Here is a 17,222-nt window from a genome sequence, read left to right on the forward strand (position 1 = left end):
ATTAGTAAAGTCTGCAGCTTCTATTGTTTCAGTCCTTGTGTTTATTGTGTACATGTAAGGGACCATTTTTCTGTTGTATTTGTTCATGAAGCATAATGATAATAAACAACTCAGTGGATCAACTGAATGTTCTCGTGTGTTCAGCCCATCATCATTCTCCTTTTACTACTAAATAATGTTACATAAGAGCCTTAAGAATAATAATATATTAATCAGAACACCCCCCCCCCCACCTCACCACGGTAACACCCCCTCCCACCCCCCCTGAGTGCAGGACCACCTTGGCTGTTCTACCGTCTGCTTAAGGTCGGTAAAGTGTTCTTATGATGCTCCTGCCGCTGTGCAGGCTCTCTTTGGTCATGGTTATAATATTTATATTGTGGAGCCCACGGGTTCATTTAGTAAGTTACGTTTCTTGTTTGTGTCACAGATCTGGTAGTGCGCCATGCAGCCAAGCAGGATCAGCACCTTGGAGAGTTCTATTTATTTTGGTTTTGGAGTGCGGCCTTCACTGAGTCAATGTGTGTGTGTGTGTGTGTGTGTGTGTGTGTGTTCTTCAACTTGAAGTTATTTATTGTCACATTTAGTAAAAGTTCTTTATTTTTACATTAAGTTCAAATTGTTACGTTAGGCTGTTAGGCTGTCAATAACGCGTCCCGTTATTGTTACGTTAGGCTTTAGTCCGGCGTCAATAATAAATGGTCTTGATCAGAAATAAACCTCCATTCCGTGTGTGTGTGATCTGTCCGTTGCTGAATAAGGTTCTATAGCTGCTTTGGCATGTTGGTGGTCAACATGTCTGTAGTGTAAAACGTTCTAAAACTGGTGTCAAATGTTGCTGGCCGTATTACTACGTAAACCATGAATGTTGCGCATCATTTATTATGACGTCATTATATATACTTTCTCTCAGCAACCCCAACTCAAACTGACTTCCCGCGTCCCTGACAACTGCCTCAATAATCAAGGAGAAGAAGAAGAAGACTCCCTTTGTGTGTCTTTGTGTTCCTTCAATATGTGTTGTATACGTTTGGGTGAACACAGATCTCCTCACACTCCTCTTTTCAAAACAAGGGTCCATTTTGTTAGCAGTGACGCGCGTAGGAGGACGGTCTGACGGAGCCTCAGGGGCCGTCTGGCTCCAGGACGCCTACGGGTTAGACAGGGGACACCTGGCATCCAACCCACAACCTTTAGAGCAGGCAGTCACACACCCCCCAGACCACTGGACTGTTGTGGTGTCTGTGTGTCTCTGACCTCCACCCCCTCCACCCTCAGGGTCTGTCAGGGCACCCCCAGCCCCGCTGCAGGGGGGCTCTGCTGGGGGCCGTCTACCGGAGCGACCGGCTGGAGGTGGACCTCCTGAACGCTGACATCACCGCGCACACGCACGCCGCCAGCACCCAGAGCAAGGTGCTGGAGGACGGGTGGTCGGTGGGTTATAGACGGTGGTAGGTGGGTTATAGACGGTGGTAGGTGGGTTATAGACGGTGGTAGGTGGGTTATAGACGGTGGTAGGTGGGTTATAGACGGTGGTAGGTGGGTTATAGACGGTGGTAGATGGGTTATAGACGGTGGTAGGTGGGTTATAGACGGTGGTAGGTGGGTTATAGACGGTGGTCGGTGGGTTATAGACGGTGGTAGGTGGGTTATAGACGGTGGTAGGAGGGTTATAGACGGTGGTAGGTGGGTTATAGACGGTGGTAGGTGGGTTATAGACGGTGGTAGGTGGGTTATAGACGGGTGGTAGGTGGGTTATAGACGGTGGTAGGTGGGTTATAGACGGTGGTAGGTGGGTTATAGACGGTGGTAGGTGGGTTATAGACGGTGGTAGGTGGGTTATAGACGGTGGTAGGTGGGTTATAGACGGGTGGTAGGTGGGTTACAGACGGTGGTAGGTGGGTTATAGACGGTGGTAGGTGGGTTATAGACGGTGGTAGGTGGGTTATAGACGGTGGTAGGTGGGTTATAGACGGTGGTAGGTGGGTTATAGATGGTGGTAGGTGGGTTATAGACGGTGGTAGGTGGGTTATAGACGGTGGTAGGTGGGTTATAGACGGTGGTCGGTGGGTTATAGACGGTGGTAGGTGGGTTATAGACGGTGGTAGGTGGGTTATAGACGGTGGTAGGTGGGTTACAGACGGGTGGTCGGTGGGTTATAGACGGTGGTAGGTGGGTTATATACGGTGGTAGGTGGGTTATAGACGGTGGTAGGTGGGTTATAGACGGTGGTAGGTGGGTTATAGACGGTGGTAGGTGGGTTATAGACGGTGGTAGGTGGGTTATAGACGGTGGTAGGTGGGTTATAGACGGTGGTAGGTGGGTTATAGACGGTGGTAGGTGGGTTATAGACGGTGGTCGGTGGGTTATAGACGGTGGTAGGTGGGTTATAGACGGTGGTAGGTGGGTTATAGACGGTGGTCGGTGGGTTATAGACGGTGGTAGGTGGGTTATAGACGGTGGTAGGTGGGTTATAGACGGTGGTAGGTGGGTTATATACGGTGGTAGGTGGGTTATAGACGGTGGTAGGTGGGTTATAGACGGTGGTAGGTGGGTTATAGACGGGTGGTAGGTGGGTTATAGACGGTGGTCGGTGGGTTATAGACGGTGGTCGGTGGGTTATAGACGGTGGTAGGTGGGTTATAGACGGGTGGTAGGTGGGTTATAGACGGTGGTAGGTGGGTTATAGACGGTGGTAGGTGGGTTATAGACGGTGGTAGGAGGGTTATAGACGGTGGTAGGTGGGTTATAGACGGTGGTAGGTGGGTTATAGACGGTGGTAGGTGGGTTATAGACGGTGGTAGGTGGGTTATAGACGGTGGTAGGAGGGTTATAGACGGTGGTAGGTGGGTTATAGACGGTGGTAGGTGGGTTATAGACGGTGGTAGGTGGGTTATAGACGGTGGTAGGTGGGTTATAGACGGTGGTAGGTGGGTTATAGACGGTGGTAGGTGGGTTATAGACGGTGGTAGGTGGGTTATAGACGGTGGTAGGTGGGTTATAGACGGTGGTAGGTGGGTTATAGACGGGTGGTAGGTGGGTTATAGACGGTGGATGTTGGGAGGGTTGGTAGATCATGGGGTGGATGATGTATGATGGGTGATGATGAATATGAGGATGAATTGGTGGATTGTGTGTGTGTGTGTGTGTGTGTGGGTTGAAGTGCGCTGCTGTCAGTGACTCCTCCCACTCTGGTTTGTGTTCATTCTGGCTCCCCATAAGGTCGTCCCTCTGGCTCTGATCTGTCTGCTGATTGGCTGCTCGGTCTCGGAGGCGGAGTCCCACCTGGTGCGTCAGCCAGTGGTCCGTGAGGTGGTGGGGGCGTGTCTGTTTATATATAATTATACGTACATAAATTGTGGGTTCATCGTACTTTTGTTTGTCGTTTGTTTTTTTCAGGAATGCATTTCCTTTCCAGTTGAACTGCGGCAGAGTAGTCAACTGATGATGAGTATATTTAAGTTTTTACTCATTCCTGTATATAAAAAAAAATTGTGAATAGTGCCTAAAGAAACCCCCCAATTGATCTCCTTAAGGGTGGGGGCGTTACGGGGTAGTACTATAATGTTCTGGCTCTTGTGGTGGCTTTGTGTGTTTGCACTAATATGTTGTTTTTGTTTTGCTCCTGCATCCAATCACCTCCATCCCCTCCTGGAGGCGGAGCCTACTGGCTACGAGGTGCTGATTGGCTCTCCCTGGTTGTTGGCGCCGCCCCCACTCATATAAAGCCCAGTGGAAGACGGCGTCTCTCTCTCTCCAATGGAGCACAGGCTGCCCACCTGTACACTGGTTACTTTTTGTTCAACACTGTAAATCATTACTGAATGCTTTCAACGCCTTCCCTTTGTTACTATTATTTAGGCCTTGGTGGTGACTTTCCTCACTTTAGGTGTAAGATCAGTTAGGGTAGTCAGTTAGCTTCACCGGAAGACGCACTGTTTTGATTTGTCCGCTCCGTGACTTGTGCGTCGGGCTCGGGGGCAGGTAAGGTGCTCCACCCACTGGTGAGCGGGAGGGCTTCTTCTTTGTCGTTTTCCTGTCATGTCGTAACCACCTTGGCCGTTCTGTTGATGGGGTTTCTTTTCATTTGATCGTTGCTCTCATGTGGAACCAAAAGATCCTTGTTCCAACAAGTAAAGACGTTTAATTATTTATTTCTCTCTCTCTCTCTCTCTCGCTCTCGCTGTCGCTCTCTCTCTCTCTCTCTCTCGCTCTATCTCTCTCTCTCTCTCTCGCTCTCGCTGTCGCTCTCTCTCTCTCTCGCTCTATCTCTCTCTCTCTCTCTCTCTCTCTCTCTATCTCTCTCTCTCGCTGTCGCTCTCTCTCTCTCTCTCTCTCTCGCTGTCTCTCTCTCTCTCTCTCTCTCTCTCTCTCTCGCTCTCTCTCTCTCGCACTCTCTCTCTCTCGCTCTCTCTCTCTCGCACTCTCTCTCTCCCTCTCTGTCTCTCTCCCTCTCTCTCTCCCTCTCTCTCTCTCTCTCTATCTCTATCTCTATCTCTCTCTCTCTCTCTCTCTCTCTCTCTCTCTCTCTCTCTCTCTCTCTGCGTGTGTGTGTGATAAGTTGTCATCTTTGCAGTAGGCTTGTCTTATACGGCCAATCTGTTTCACTTTGATGTGATGCACACCAAAGCTTCGTTCATGCGGTTTTGCGCAGGTTTAAAATGTTTAGCCTGACGGTGAATTGTCAGCTGTGACCGAGAGCGTTGAAGCGTTCAATAAATGTGACGCGCCGATGCATGGGTTCATGCAGTTTTGCGCAAGTTTAAAATGTTTCCGCGTAATTTGTCAGCTGTGATCAAATGCCTTTAATAAATCCCACCTTTATGTCATAAATATAACATGCCTTTGATTAATGTTTGTATGGTGCATCTAATCGAGGCCTATCTCAGGTTCAATCAAACTGGCTTTGCCCGCCTGTTTTTTCCTGTGCCTCCTATATGGACATTTGTGGCTCCGCCGCTGTAGGTGAGGGTAACATACAGTGATGTTAAGCCTCCAAGATCATTTCTCAAAATGCTATTTAATGAATTAAATACATTTCATTCATGCAGTTTACTTTCATTGGATTCCAAAAAGTTTCCAGACTACGAGTCTGAACTTCCTGTTTCGGAGAAGTCCAACCCGCTGACGCGTGACATCGACCAGGCCTCAGCCAATCACGTGGTTAGGCTGCTGAGAGCCTGCGACGCAGAGATACTCCGGGATGAGAGGAAGCCCTTTTAAGGTCATGTCAGAGGTCACTATTCATACATTCAAACAACAACACAGCGCACTTGTCTATTGTGCTATGGTTCTGTTATAAGTTAGCTTTCTGTGTATTTGTTAACATGGACAGATATATAAATCTTTATCATCATTAAACAAGTGATCATAGTATGAGGGAATGTAGTTGAAATCGTACAATACAAGCTGGTACGTCTGTAGTTACAAGAACACAACATGTTGTACCACATTATCTATCGTAGAGGCCCTGAATGTTTTATTTTATTAGTTTTTCTCCTCAAAGCAAACATACGTCTCATCTCACACTAAAGAATGTGTTAAATGTCAACCCCAGACCTGCTGAGAAACCAGCGGACTTCACAATGGTGACTTTACTGCTCATAATTGTTTATTTTGTATTCCTTCAAAACAGAAACTTCTCAGCGACAGTGTGATGAAAACCTTGCTGGCGGTCGCAGTGAAGGCGGCAGACATCCTCAAGGTCTGTTGAGGCCTGACAAATGTCTCCCTCTGTCCGACCGCCTGTCCGTCCGTCCGTCTCTGTTGGAGAATAAACGGTAGAGCTGTGTCATTGTGATTCCGCCACCAGGGAGCGCCAGACAGCCTTGTTGTACTGAGCGGCTGTGGGACGTCTGGTCGACTGGCTTTCCTCGTAGCGGTAAAATCCACTTTGTAATACCGCGTATAAGTTACACTAATATATAGTATAACTTATAGTTCAATTTATTTTTATTAGGTTTGGAGTTAAGTCAGAATGGGTTGCATTAAAATAGACTTAATTGACAATGACTAGAAATTCTAAATTCAATATACATACATATATTATATTAGCCTATGCAAGCAGCTTGGTTAACAGCGGCTCTGCAGGTCTGACCTACAGACAGACAGACAGACAGACAGATATGGAGGAGAATTAGTACATCTGTTGTATGGATTTAGGATTAGATTCAGGATTTCAATTTAGATTTAGGGTTAGATTTAGATTTACATATAAGATTTATATTTAGATATAAAATGTAGATTTATATTTAGGATGTAGATTTAGATATAGGATTTAGATTTAGGTCTACCTACCTTAGATTTACCTCCTCCCCGTACCTCCTCCCCATGTATGTGTGTGTGTGTGTGTGTGTGTGTGTGTGTGTGTGTGTGTGTGTGTGTGTGTGTGTGTGTGTGTGTGTGTGTGTGTGTGTGTGTGTGTGTGTGTGTGTGTGTGTGTGTGTATGTGTATAACATATGTAGTCTTACCATTGATGAAATGTTTAGTAGTGACTGTGTGTGTGTGTGTGTGTGTGTGTGTGTGTGTGTGTGTGTGTGACATATGTAGTCTTACCATTGATGAAATGTTTAGTAGTGACTGTGTGTTGTGTGACTTGACTAAACCCTTTTGCCTTCACTACTATTTCACACATTTTGACCGCATTTGATAAAGAAGAAACCCTGTCCTTTGTAGCAGTTAATGTCTTTGTATGGAGCAGAGAATCACGTTCAACACAGCTGTCCTTCACCAGAGCTGTGTCCAGAACTTTGGAGGAGTAATCTCGTTCTCTGAAACGATTGTACATCTCTTTACTTTTAGTGTCAAACTCTTGATCGTTGTGCAGATCCTACGTAACCTCTGGAATTGTCCGAATGGGATGTTCTTAGTTAGTGAAGGTGGATGGAAACTTTTAGCATGTAGCAACGTATTTTTATGTGCCTCCTTTCTGAAGAGGCAGGGATTGTGTTGAGGTGGAGGAGGAGGAGGAGGAGGAGGAGATGGGGGGTGTTGTGGGGTCAGGGGGGAGGTGGGAAGGAGGAGAGATGGCTGCAGTGAGGGCGGGGGTGGGGGGGACAAGGGCTGGTTCAACCTGTTGACAAAGTCATTCAGCTGGTTGGCCCTCTCCGTTGTCCCCCCTGTGGCTCTGGTCTGACCTGTGATGCTCCTCACACCTTCCCAGACCTCCACCTTTCTCCTGTGGCTGTCCTCAGCCTCCCTCACACGGCGTGTCACCTCCTGCTGTGCTGCCTTCATGGCCTCCCTGCTTCTGAAGGCAGCCTTCTTCCTGTTGAGGGCAGCAGTGACTTCCTGCGTTACCCAGGGCTTGTTGTTAGGGTAACAGGACAGTCTTGACAGGGGAGGCCTCTACGTCCTCACCATGCGGGTTGGTCAGCCCATCCAGCCTCTCGGGGCTCTCTCCATCTGACCACCTTCTGATGGTGCGGGGTGTCACCGGCTGTTGTTGGACCGGGGGGGTGGACAGTGGCTGTAGATGGACCAGGTTGTGATCAGACTCCCCAGGTGGGGGGGGGGGAGTGGCTCTGTAGGCGTCCCTCACATTAGCATACAGGCGGTCAATTGTCCCGTTGTTTCTCCTAGGACAGTCTACAACCTGGTGGAAACCAGCCGGAGTAGAGTCCAAAGTCACATGACTGAAGTCCCCAGAGGTGACCATCCGGCCTCAGGGCTCAGTCTGCAGCCCCGCTGTGACAGAGTGGATCTTCTCACAGGCGGCGGTCCGCTGAGGAGGACGTGGACACGGTGATCACGTGACTAACCTCCCTCGGCAGCTAGTGTGGCCGCAGGCTGACAGCTAGCAGTCTCTACGGAGATGTGTCCTGGGTTACACCAGCCGTCGTTGACATACGTGAGGAGTTCTAGATAACCCAGACGGTACGTTGTGTTGTTTCCAGTTCCTTTTATACTTGTCTTTAAGAAGGCTGTCTCATCTCCGTACACGGGGAGTGGGGTCGGCCTGGCGGTTGTCAGTGCACTCGGTTCTATGGACGTCTTCACTGCACCGACGGCGATAGATTGTTTCACTTCTTATGACCAATGGACTGATTGTAAGTGGCTCTGGATAAAAGCGTCTCACACACACACACACACACACACACACACACACACACACACACACACAGGCCTGCCTTTACCTGCCAGTAGGCCCTGGGGCTGAGAGGTCTCGTAGGCCCCCTGAGAGGAGGTCTTACAATTAAAATGTGTAAATGTCATGTGTCTAGAGCAGCGGTTCCCAAACTCTTCTGGCTCACGGCCCTAAACATATTTCTCTCCATCCACGGCACCCCTATTTTTTTTAATTTTTACTCTCAACCTCCTTTGTGCCATATTTGTACTTCATGCCATTTAATTTAACCTTTGTGATATGATGGACAGACCATAACTGCTTTTATTATAGGCACTAAGGTGAGGTTTATCTCATTTTCGTTTGTATCATAGTTTATCAACATTATTTTACAATGTTGCGTTGTGATAATGAAGTGTATTGTAAATGTTAACAACAAGCCTTTGACCCTGGCTCTAACTTTAAATTTGGTTTGTCATTAAAGTCAGATCGTGTTTTATTGTGTACTAAAGGTGAGATTATTGTGGTGTGTACTAAAAGTCAGGTTGTTGTGTTGTGTTGTGTAGTGCTGTGTGTCGCCGCACGTTTGCCCTTCACAACTTAAACACGTAGTTAGTTCATTTACTTTCCCAGCTCCTCTTTGTTTGTGTTGGTAGCTTAGTCACGTCACGTTGTCAACAGTGGGTACATGGAGCACAACATAGTGGGTCATAGCTAGGGTTGCCAACTCCCAGACTTTCAAATACGGGACACCTCTTGATCGAGATTGTTGAGGGGGGGGGGGGAGAGAGTTATGCGCGATCGCGGGCAGACGCGTTCACGCGATTACGACCTGTGGAGTATTGGATTGAGCACTCGGTGCTCAACTGTGTTAGACGGTCATTACTTCGGGGTTCGGTGGTTGGCTGCGTGGGTCTGGCTATTCAGTGTGTTTATAGTGCGCCAATAAAGTAACTGGCTCGTACTGCATCCTTGCCTCCGTGTGTTTATACGCTTAAGCAACCCACGGGTTTTATTAATGCAACGATAACCGGCATTACATAAAGGTACAACACGACCCCAAAATACGGGACAAAGTGCGTCCCGTATCAGTTCATTACGGGACAGGTCTTTTAGTTGCCAAATACGGGACGATCCCGTATTTTACGGGACGGTTGGCAACCCTAGTCATAGCCTGTCCAATGCCACGCTTATACTCATACTGAGCCAGTATCCTGTGTACTTATACTCATACTGAGCCAGTATCCTGTGTACTTATACTCATACTGAGCCAGTATCCTGTGTACTTATACTCATACTGAGCCAGTATCCTGTGTACTTATACTCATACTGAGCTAGTATCCTGTGTACTTATACTCATACTGAGCCAGTATCCTGTGTACTTATACTCATACTGAGCCAGTATCCTGTGTACTTATACTCATACTGAGCCAGTATCCTGTGTACTTATACTCATACTGAGCTAGTATCCTGTGTACTTATACTCACTGAGCCAGTATCCTGTGTACTTATACTCATACTGAGCCAGTATCCTGTGTACTTATACTCATACTGAGCCAGTATCCTGTGTACTTATACTCATACTGAGCCAGTATCCTGTGTACTTATACTCATACTGAGCTAGTATCCTGTGTACTTATACTCATACTGAGCCAGTATCCTGTGTACTTATACTCATACTGAGCTAGTATCCTGTGTACTTATACTCATACTGAGCCAGTATCCTGTGTACTTATACTCATACTGAGCTAGTATCCTGTGTACTTATACTCATACTGAGCTAGTATCCTGTGTAACTATACTTATGATATACACCTGTGAAAGGTGTAGATAGTGTACATCGTTTTTATCTTTATTTTATTATTTTTATTTTATTTTGTATTTATCGCTTATATCTCTCTTTTGCTCTACTTTTGACTCTTAAGCTGCTGGAACGCGCGCGTGTGTGTGTCTGTGTGTGTGTGTGTGTGTGTGTGTGTGTGTGTGTGTGTGTGTGTGTGTGTGTGTGTGTGTGTGTGTGTGTGTGTGATACAGGTAAACCATGTAATCCTCTTTAGTTAGTTAATGATTGATGGTTTTACTGGTGGCTGGTGTTCAAAGTCTCCTTCCTCATTCGATCTGTCTTCACTGTCTTCTTTAGAACTGTGTTAGCGTTCGTCTCGGTTCTCAACTCTTACTTTGTGTTTTGGTGAACACCTGAATCTCTTCCTTCGACTGATCTTCATTTCCTTCTGTGCTGTAATATTTTCACACGACAAGGGGCAGGACACGTTTTCATCACGGAGAAGCTACGGTACAGCTCGCTAAATGTCATGTTTTCTTTAGATTATTGGTCGTATATTCTCACTGTATTGATATGTTCTAGATGAATCTATTTCCAGTCCCAGTTCAGTGTTTACAGGTTCCTGCTGTAAAAGAGACGTTGATCTCAGAGAGAGAACCTGAATAAAGGAATATGGGTCAGAACATCAATCACTAGTTCCACCGTGTTGAGGGCGTTTCATATTGAACCTCTGGTCCAGGAACCTTTATTGTGGAGGTTCAGTCTGTGCTGTAGTGGGGTCTGTTTGGTTGTGTTGTGGACTTTTATTGTGGAGGTTCAGTCTGTGCTGTAGTGAGGTCCGTTTGGTTGTGTTGTGGACTTTTATTGTGGAGGTTCAGTCTGTGCTGTAGTGAGGTCCGTTTGGTTGTGTTGTGGACTTTTATTGTGGAGGTTCAGTCTGTGCTGGAGTGAGGTCCGTTTGGTTGTGTTGTGGACTTTTATTGTGGAGGTTCAGTCTGTGCTGTAGTGAGGTCCATTTGGTTCATGCTGTGGACTTTTATTGTGGAGGTTCAGTCTGTGCTGTAGTGAGGTCCGTTTGGTTCATGCTGTGGACTTTTATTGTTGGGTTTTATTGGTAACATTAGTTACCTATTGGTGGTTTGATGGCCGTCTATAAAGGTATAGCACACTGATCTGTAGACTCTTGATGCTCTAGTGACTTTGATCTACTGGAAGAGAGGTCAGTGTTCAGAAGTAAGGAATAATCCTAATAATGACATGTATGAGATCTAGACATATAGCGATAGAGTGTGTAGATCTAGACATAGATAGTGATAGAGTATAGATCTAGACATAGATAGTGATAGAGTGTGTAGATCTAGACATAGATAGTGATAGAGTGTGTAGATCTAGTCATGCAGTCAGTTCATTCATTTGGTACTCAAACAGAGTCCACAGAAACAATGTGTAGTTGTGTTTGTGTCCAGGTCTCCAGTCGACTATGGATGAGGAGAGAGAGGAGGGGGGTCCTACCTCTAAGACCACTCTGTCTGGGGAACATGGCCGCCGGAGCAAAGCTAAGAGGTAAGAAGAGGATCTCTCTGTCTGTGACTGTTGTCCATCTCAGAGCTCAGCAGTGATACATCATGGGCCCTAGTTAGACGGCAGTGTTTCCCACAGACCAGGTAGCAATGTGTGGCGGATTTGTTGAGGGGGGAGGGGGGGGGGTGAGGCGTGATTACCGGCTGGCGGAGTTGTTGACGGGGGGGGGGGGGGGGAGTTGGGTTGCAGGCGGACGGACGGGATTGTTAACGGGGGAGGGGGGGGGGGGGTGCACGATTACGGGCTGGCGGAGTTACATTTAAAAATCGCATTCAAGTAAAAAGTCAAGTCGGGTCAACAGCTTGACATCCGCGGCGTAGACGCCCAGACTCTCCTCCTCCTGGCGGCGGCGAGTGGTCAGCCACGCCCGGTTCTGGTCGCTGAAGACCGGCTCGCCGAACCTCCTCTCCAGTGTCTCTCTGGTCGTCTGGCTCCAGGTCGAGCAGCACCCTTGCTGCCGTCCCCTCCAACGCCAGGGCGAGGTGGACGACCGCCTCTCTGGCCCCCCAGCCGTAGCGCCACTCAACCAGACGGAACTGGGCCAGCTATGGCTCCAGCCGCGTAGCCCCGGAGAACTTGGGCAGCTTCACCGCCAGCCCTGCCACCAGGGGGCGGTAGTCAGCAGGCAGTTCTCCGTCTGGGGGGGCGCTGCGCCCCCATAGCGCAGGGTGCGTGCTCCCTGGGCTCGACCGTCGATCGCAAACCTTTTTTCTGCGTGCGCTGGGCCATCCCACTTCTGACACCAATGCGGCGAGCGGCACGGGAAGGACGAGACGGGAGCCCAGGTTAACCAATCAATCAACTCCCGCGCCCCATACACCGCTCGGCAACGGGAGTTGTCTTTATTAACACACACACGACAACACAGAAAACACGGCACACCTGGCCAACATGAACAGCACTCTCACTCATGGTGTTAGGCTACAAAACTAAAATGTGCTGAACCCGTTGTCCCAGTGTGCTTTGCGGCTTTGCGGCACCTGGAACACGGCGACCACGCCCACGGTCGCCACAGTACTTTGTGGGCGGTTCTACGGCGCTGTTGCTATTATGACGGCGAGATAAATGAGCTTTTCGCCCCACGCAAATCTAAAATGGTTGGTCTGAAACCTGTAGGTGTGTTTTGGGCGTAACGTGCAATAAACCAATGAGAGTTCCATCTCCCATCCCCTTTAAGAGCCATGAGCGCATTACTTGACGAGTTGATATTTTGACGGCGCGTTTGCAGTCTCCGCTGAGACAGATGCATGACCACATGAATTTCAAACTTCAAATGGCTCAGTTTATGGCCAAATAATAGGCCTAATTCACACATGGAATAGCGTTTTGTTCTCCAACTTCAGAAACACTGATTCGTCATGTCAATTGCGGCAAATTAAGACAACTTAAAACATATGATATGCGGACGCGGTCCTCGATGGCCGCAACTGTGGGTCTATTTAATGATATGCGGCAATACATTAACAAACATCGTTTGTTACCAGTATTGTATACATTATCGTTATCGACTTGTGTTCATAATATGCATGTGTCCCCCTGTTAATATACATCGCCATGGACTGTATTATGCGTTATGTGTTTAGTTTGCGTGTGTTTAGACAGATGGGTGCGCACACACACGCGCACCAAGCATCACCCGCATTCATTCATTCTTTTAAACACTCACTCGCGGTAAAACTATGTTTTCTCACGATCAAATACTCATCAATCCTAAAAGTAATGGGCTTGTACACGATGTCTGGGTCAAGAACATATGTGTTTGCTGTACGGTGTTTGCAGATGCATTGATTTAAAAGTAGCCCTACTACAACTTACCGCTGTATCAGCTGTTCTTTCCCAAATCATTTAACCAATCATTTACCCTAAAACTAGATTTTTTTTTTGGAAGCCTGGAATATAGGCCTACTTTGCTCGAATGTAGTATTGTTATTAGGCTATTATTATTTTAACGCATGGCATAGCCTACTATAGGTACTTCATTCATGCAGCCCTATGGAAAAAAAATGTTTCCACAATCCACACGCTATTTCTATGCAGTTTCACACATATGAATAATCTTTGACATCATAATATTTAAATCAGGTTAATAGTTTGCATGTTTGTGCTGTGTATAGCCTACGTGTGTGTAAGCGTAGGCTAGTTCCGACCTGCCATGGCACGTCAAAATAGCAACAACAACTGCGCTATCCACTATAGACCAGGTATTTTTCGGTCAGTGGCGCAATTGCATTGGCGCATTTTTTAGATCACTAAAATAGCACCAAGTATCATTTGCGCCGGAACACGGCCCTGCTTTTCGCCGACACGCCTCTCCAGGCGCAAGTGTAGTGGTGCATGGTTGCTGCGGGGGAAAATCAGCTTTGCGCCGGGTGCAAACTAGCAACGACACATGCGTCGGTGTAGAAAGTCAATTGCGCCGGGCGCAAGATAGGGCCCCATGACTCCATCATTAGTCTGAGTAACAGCTGTGTGTGTGTGTGTGTGTGTGTGTGTGTGTGTGTGTGTGTGTGTGTGTGTGTGTGTGTGTGTGTGTGTGTGTTGTGTTGAAGCCCAGCGCAGCAGCAGAGAGCAGACTCCCCTGGACCCAGCAGTGTCTCCATGAAGAGTGACCGCTCTATGGATCTACCTGACCGGTTTAAAGATGGAAATCACCAACCTTCTAAGACAAGGTGAGGATTCAGCCGATACATCAGGGCTGTTCAACTGGCGGCCCGCGGATCATCTTGATCTGCCCGCCCATCGTTAATCAGAACATACCAACGTCCAATCACAGGACCACTTGGAGATGGATTGGTTCATGGCTGAGGCCGTTTATTCTGCTGTTTGAATCGTGTGAATGAAATGAATATTCAGACGACTTGTAGCAGACTTTACAGGTTTAATGTAAGAAGGTTCAACGTCTTTCAAACAGCTTTTATTGAATCAGTTTGATCTTTTGAGGTGAAGAGATTTATTGAAACCAATAATCCATGAATAATAACACAGGTCTGTGTAGAAATGTAGAAACTGACTGCTCTATTTCTATGTCAGCTAAAGGCATTGTGAATCAACACTCTATGCACAGTATGAAGGATACTTAGTGTGTTTTTATGTTAACATGTTAACATGCTAGTGCTTAAATGACATAATAACTTAACATTTTGAGCCTGTCCTTATATTTCCATTTCAATAATCTGAGAAAGATTATTGAAATGAAAAGTCATGAGAAAGTAGTTTAGTGGCCCTGCAATAAATGATCAAATGAAACAATATCTACAAATCCTTACTTCCAGATGGTTCTTGTTTTTCAGAAGGAGGCAGCAGAGAGCAGACTCCCCTGGACCCAGCTGTGTCTCCTTGAAGAGTGACCGCTCTATGAGTCCACCTGTTACCTTTAAAGATGGAAATCCGTCTATTGGGAAGAGGTGAGGACTTAGAGAGTGAGCGGTCAGACATGGAGGGGGGCTTCTTCAGCGGTGGAGGGTCGGGAGGGCAGAGGCGGGACATGTTATGGTGGTGAAAGGCTGTGATTGGCCTCGTCACTCTGCAAGCAAGAGTTGCCAGATTGTTTTGCTCAAAGGTGACTCCGATCCGATTTCATTCAGAACAGTGTGAACAGCACAAATCACACGGAATCAGGTCTGTTCAATTGTGGTTTGGGCCACTTCCATACGCGGTCCTGAATCAGATACAGGAGGGATTTCTCTCAATGCGACCTCATGTTGAACAGTCGTATCGTAACGTGACTTTGACGTCACTCAGGGATGGACAACTTTCATGATTAAGAGGGCCACAATTTTCATCATCACCATCAGAGGGCACATGACCGCGCTCTTCACCTAATCGGATATGAGAGAAGATACAAAAGAATAAAAAAGAAGAACAAATGATGTGTAGATATGTGTCTGTATCAGTGGTGGCTGGTGATGAAAGTTGTTGATGGGGCGTAGTCGTGGGCGGGGGTCTGGGGGTCCTCCCCCAGAAGATTTTGAATTTGGTAGATGTGATTTCCTGTATTCTGGTACATTCTGGGGATGGCCACTACCTAAAAAATTTCTGATTCATAGCCTATGTATGTTAATTCAAACAACATACATTCATTTCATATTTTCCGTGCTCAAATGTCATTTTTAACATGTCTATACTCTTGTTAAACGACAAACACAACAAGTGTTGTTTTAAAAGCCACATGAGTGATTCTTATTTTTCTCAGTGCAAAGGGCTCACATACATCATCATTCAATGATGCACAAAACTGAAACAGTGGGCCAACATTAAGTGAACAACTAGCATCATAGTCAGTGCAGTTGTAGTGGTGGAGACTTAAGTTGAAATCTTTCATGACTGATATTGTTTCTAAGCAAACTAGACACATGGGTTTGCCTTTGAATTCTATGAAAAGATACTCTGCTTCTCATCTTGACTGAAAGGTACGGTTACTGTTGATCGAGTTTTCTAAATAAGACTTTGACAAAGCAGTTTGGTGTGTCAGTGTTGATCAAACAGATTTATAATTCTGTGATTCTAGTTCAAAGCATTAGGTTACTCAGAGCCAGTAATAACATCTCAGTAACAAGTTATAATATATAGATAGATAATTACGGACTTAAAAGCTGGAAACAAGTGAAATGCTCTCACCTAAAAACAGAAGAATTATCTTGTCAGTGTCAAAACTGCAGTGTGTGTGTGTGTGTGTGTGTGTGTGTGTGTGTGTGTGTGTGTGTGTGTGTGTGTGTGTGTGTGTGTGTGTGTGTGTGTGTGTGTGTGTGCGTGTTGTGTTGAAGCCCAGCGCAGCAGCAGAGAGCAGACTCCCCTGGACCCAGCAGTGTCTCCATGAAGAGTGACCGCTCTATGGAGCCACCTGACCGGTTTAAAGATGGAAATCACCAACCTTCTAAGACAAGGTGAGGATATGTCAAATAAAGTATCACATTAAACAACATCCAATCATCTGATCCTCATGAGATAGTAGTTGGGTAGCTCTGCAACAAATTATCAAATAAAACAACTTCCACAAATCCTAACTTCCAGATGGTTCTTGTTTTTCAGAAGGAGGCAGCAGAGAGCAGACTCCCCTGGACCCAGCTGTGTCTCCATGAAGAGTGACCGCTCTATGAGTCAACCTCTTAACTTTAAAGATGGACGCCCCTCCAGAGAGGAGAGGTCGGAGTTTCAGACGATAAAACAGACCAGTTAGTTGTTATCAGACTCTACTGATACCGATGTTTACAAGTCAGGAAAAATACAATAGATCCTGTGTGTGTGTGTGTGTGTGTGTGTGTGTGTGTGTGTGTGTGTGTGTGTGTGTGTGTGTGTGTGTGTGTGTGTGTGTGTGTGTGTGTGTGTGTGTGTGTGTGTGTGTGTGTGTGTGCCACAGACACCAGGAGAGGTCAAAGGTTACCAGTGCTCAGTCTGTACAGCAGCATCAAACAGAGAAGGAGATGAACCAGGAGGAAGTGGCCCACACACTGGGGGGCGGTAAGAGACTCTTACTTTGAAGACAGAGGAGACTATTATTTTGAAGGGCAGAAGAGACTCTTACTTTGAAGACAGAGGAGAAATTATATTTTTAAGGAGCAGTATGAGACTCCTATTTGTTCTTTTCAGACTGAATGACTTTTAACTTCAATGTGGAGACTTATTTCCTCTTTGGGGTTAAATGGTTTGATCCAGATATGTAGTTGTTATTGTGGGGGTATCAGGTTGAATGGTTTGATCCAGATATGTAGGGTTATTGTGGAGTTATTAGGTTAAATGGTTTGATCCAGATATGTAGGGTTATTGTGGGGTATCAGGTTGAATGGTTTGATCCA

The 17,222-nt window shown here is 46.6% G+C and overlaps 1 protein-coding gene across 11 annotated transcripts in view; it reads left to right on the plus strand.

Moving 5' to 3' along the window:
• The window catches only part of LOC311373395 (NLR family CARD domain-containing protein 3-like), a 65,140-nt gene that overhangs the window by 35,135 nt on the left and 12,783 nt on the right, over positions 1 to 17,222 (plus strand). For 2 of the 11 annotated variants that reach the window (XM_084490178.1, XM_084490181.1), the window contains exons 5-10: positions 11,316 to 11,412; positions 13,985 to 14,099; positions 14,721 to 14,834; positions 16,194 to 16,313; positions 16,459 to 16,572; positions 16,787 to 16,887. In XM_084490178.1, the coding sequence (XP_084346304.1) occupies positions 11,316 to 11,412; positions 13,985 to 14,099; positions 14,721 to 14,834; positions 16,194 to 16,313; positions 16,459 to 16,572; positions 16,787 to 16,887 (661 nt within the window). Of the gene's footprint in view, positions 1 to 3,140; positions 3,304 to 3,399; positions 3,782 to 4,889; positions 4,966 to 5,051; positions 5,237 to 5,509; positions 5,882 to 7,582; positions 7,877 to 10,105; positions 10,360 to 11,315; positions 11,413 to 13,979; positions 14,100 to 14,720; positions 14,835 to 16,193; positions 16,314 to 16,458; positions 16,573 to 16,786; positions 16,888 to 17,222 lie in introns of those variants that run through there. The other 9 variants (XM_084490184.1, XM_084490183.1, XM_084490182.1 and 6 more) reach the window with 9 other exon arrangements.

This window comes from Micromesistius poutassou (genome assembly GCF_964030765.1).
Source record: "Micromesistius poutassou genome assembly, contig: SCAFFOLD_2291, whole genome shotgun sequence".
NCBI classification, from domain to species: Eukaryota; Metazoa; Chordata; class Actinopteri; order Gadiformes; family Gadidae; genus Micromesistius; species Micromesistius poutassou.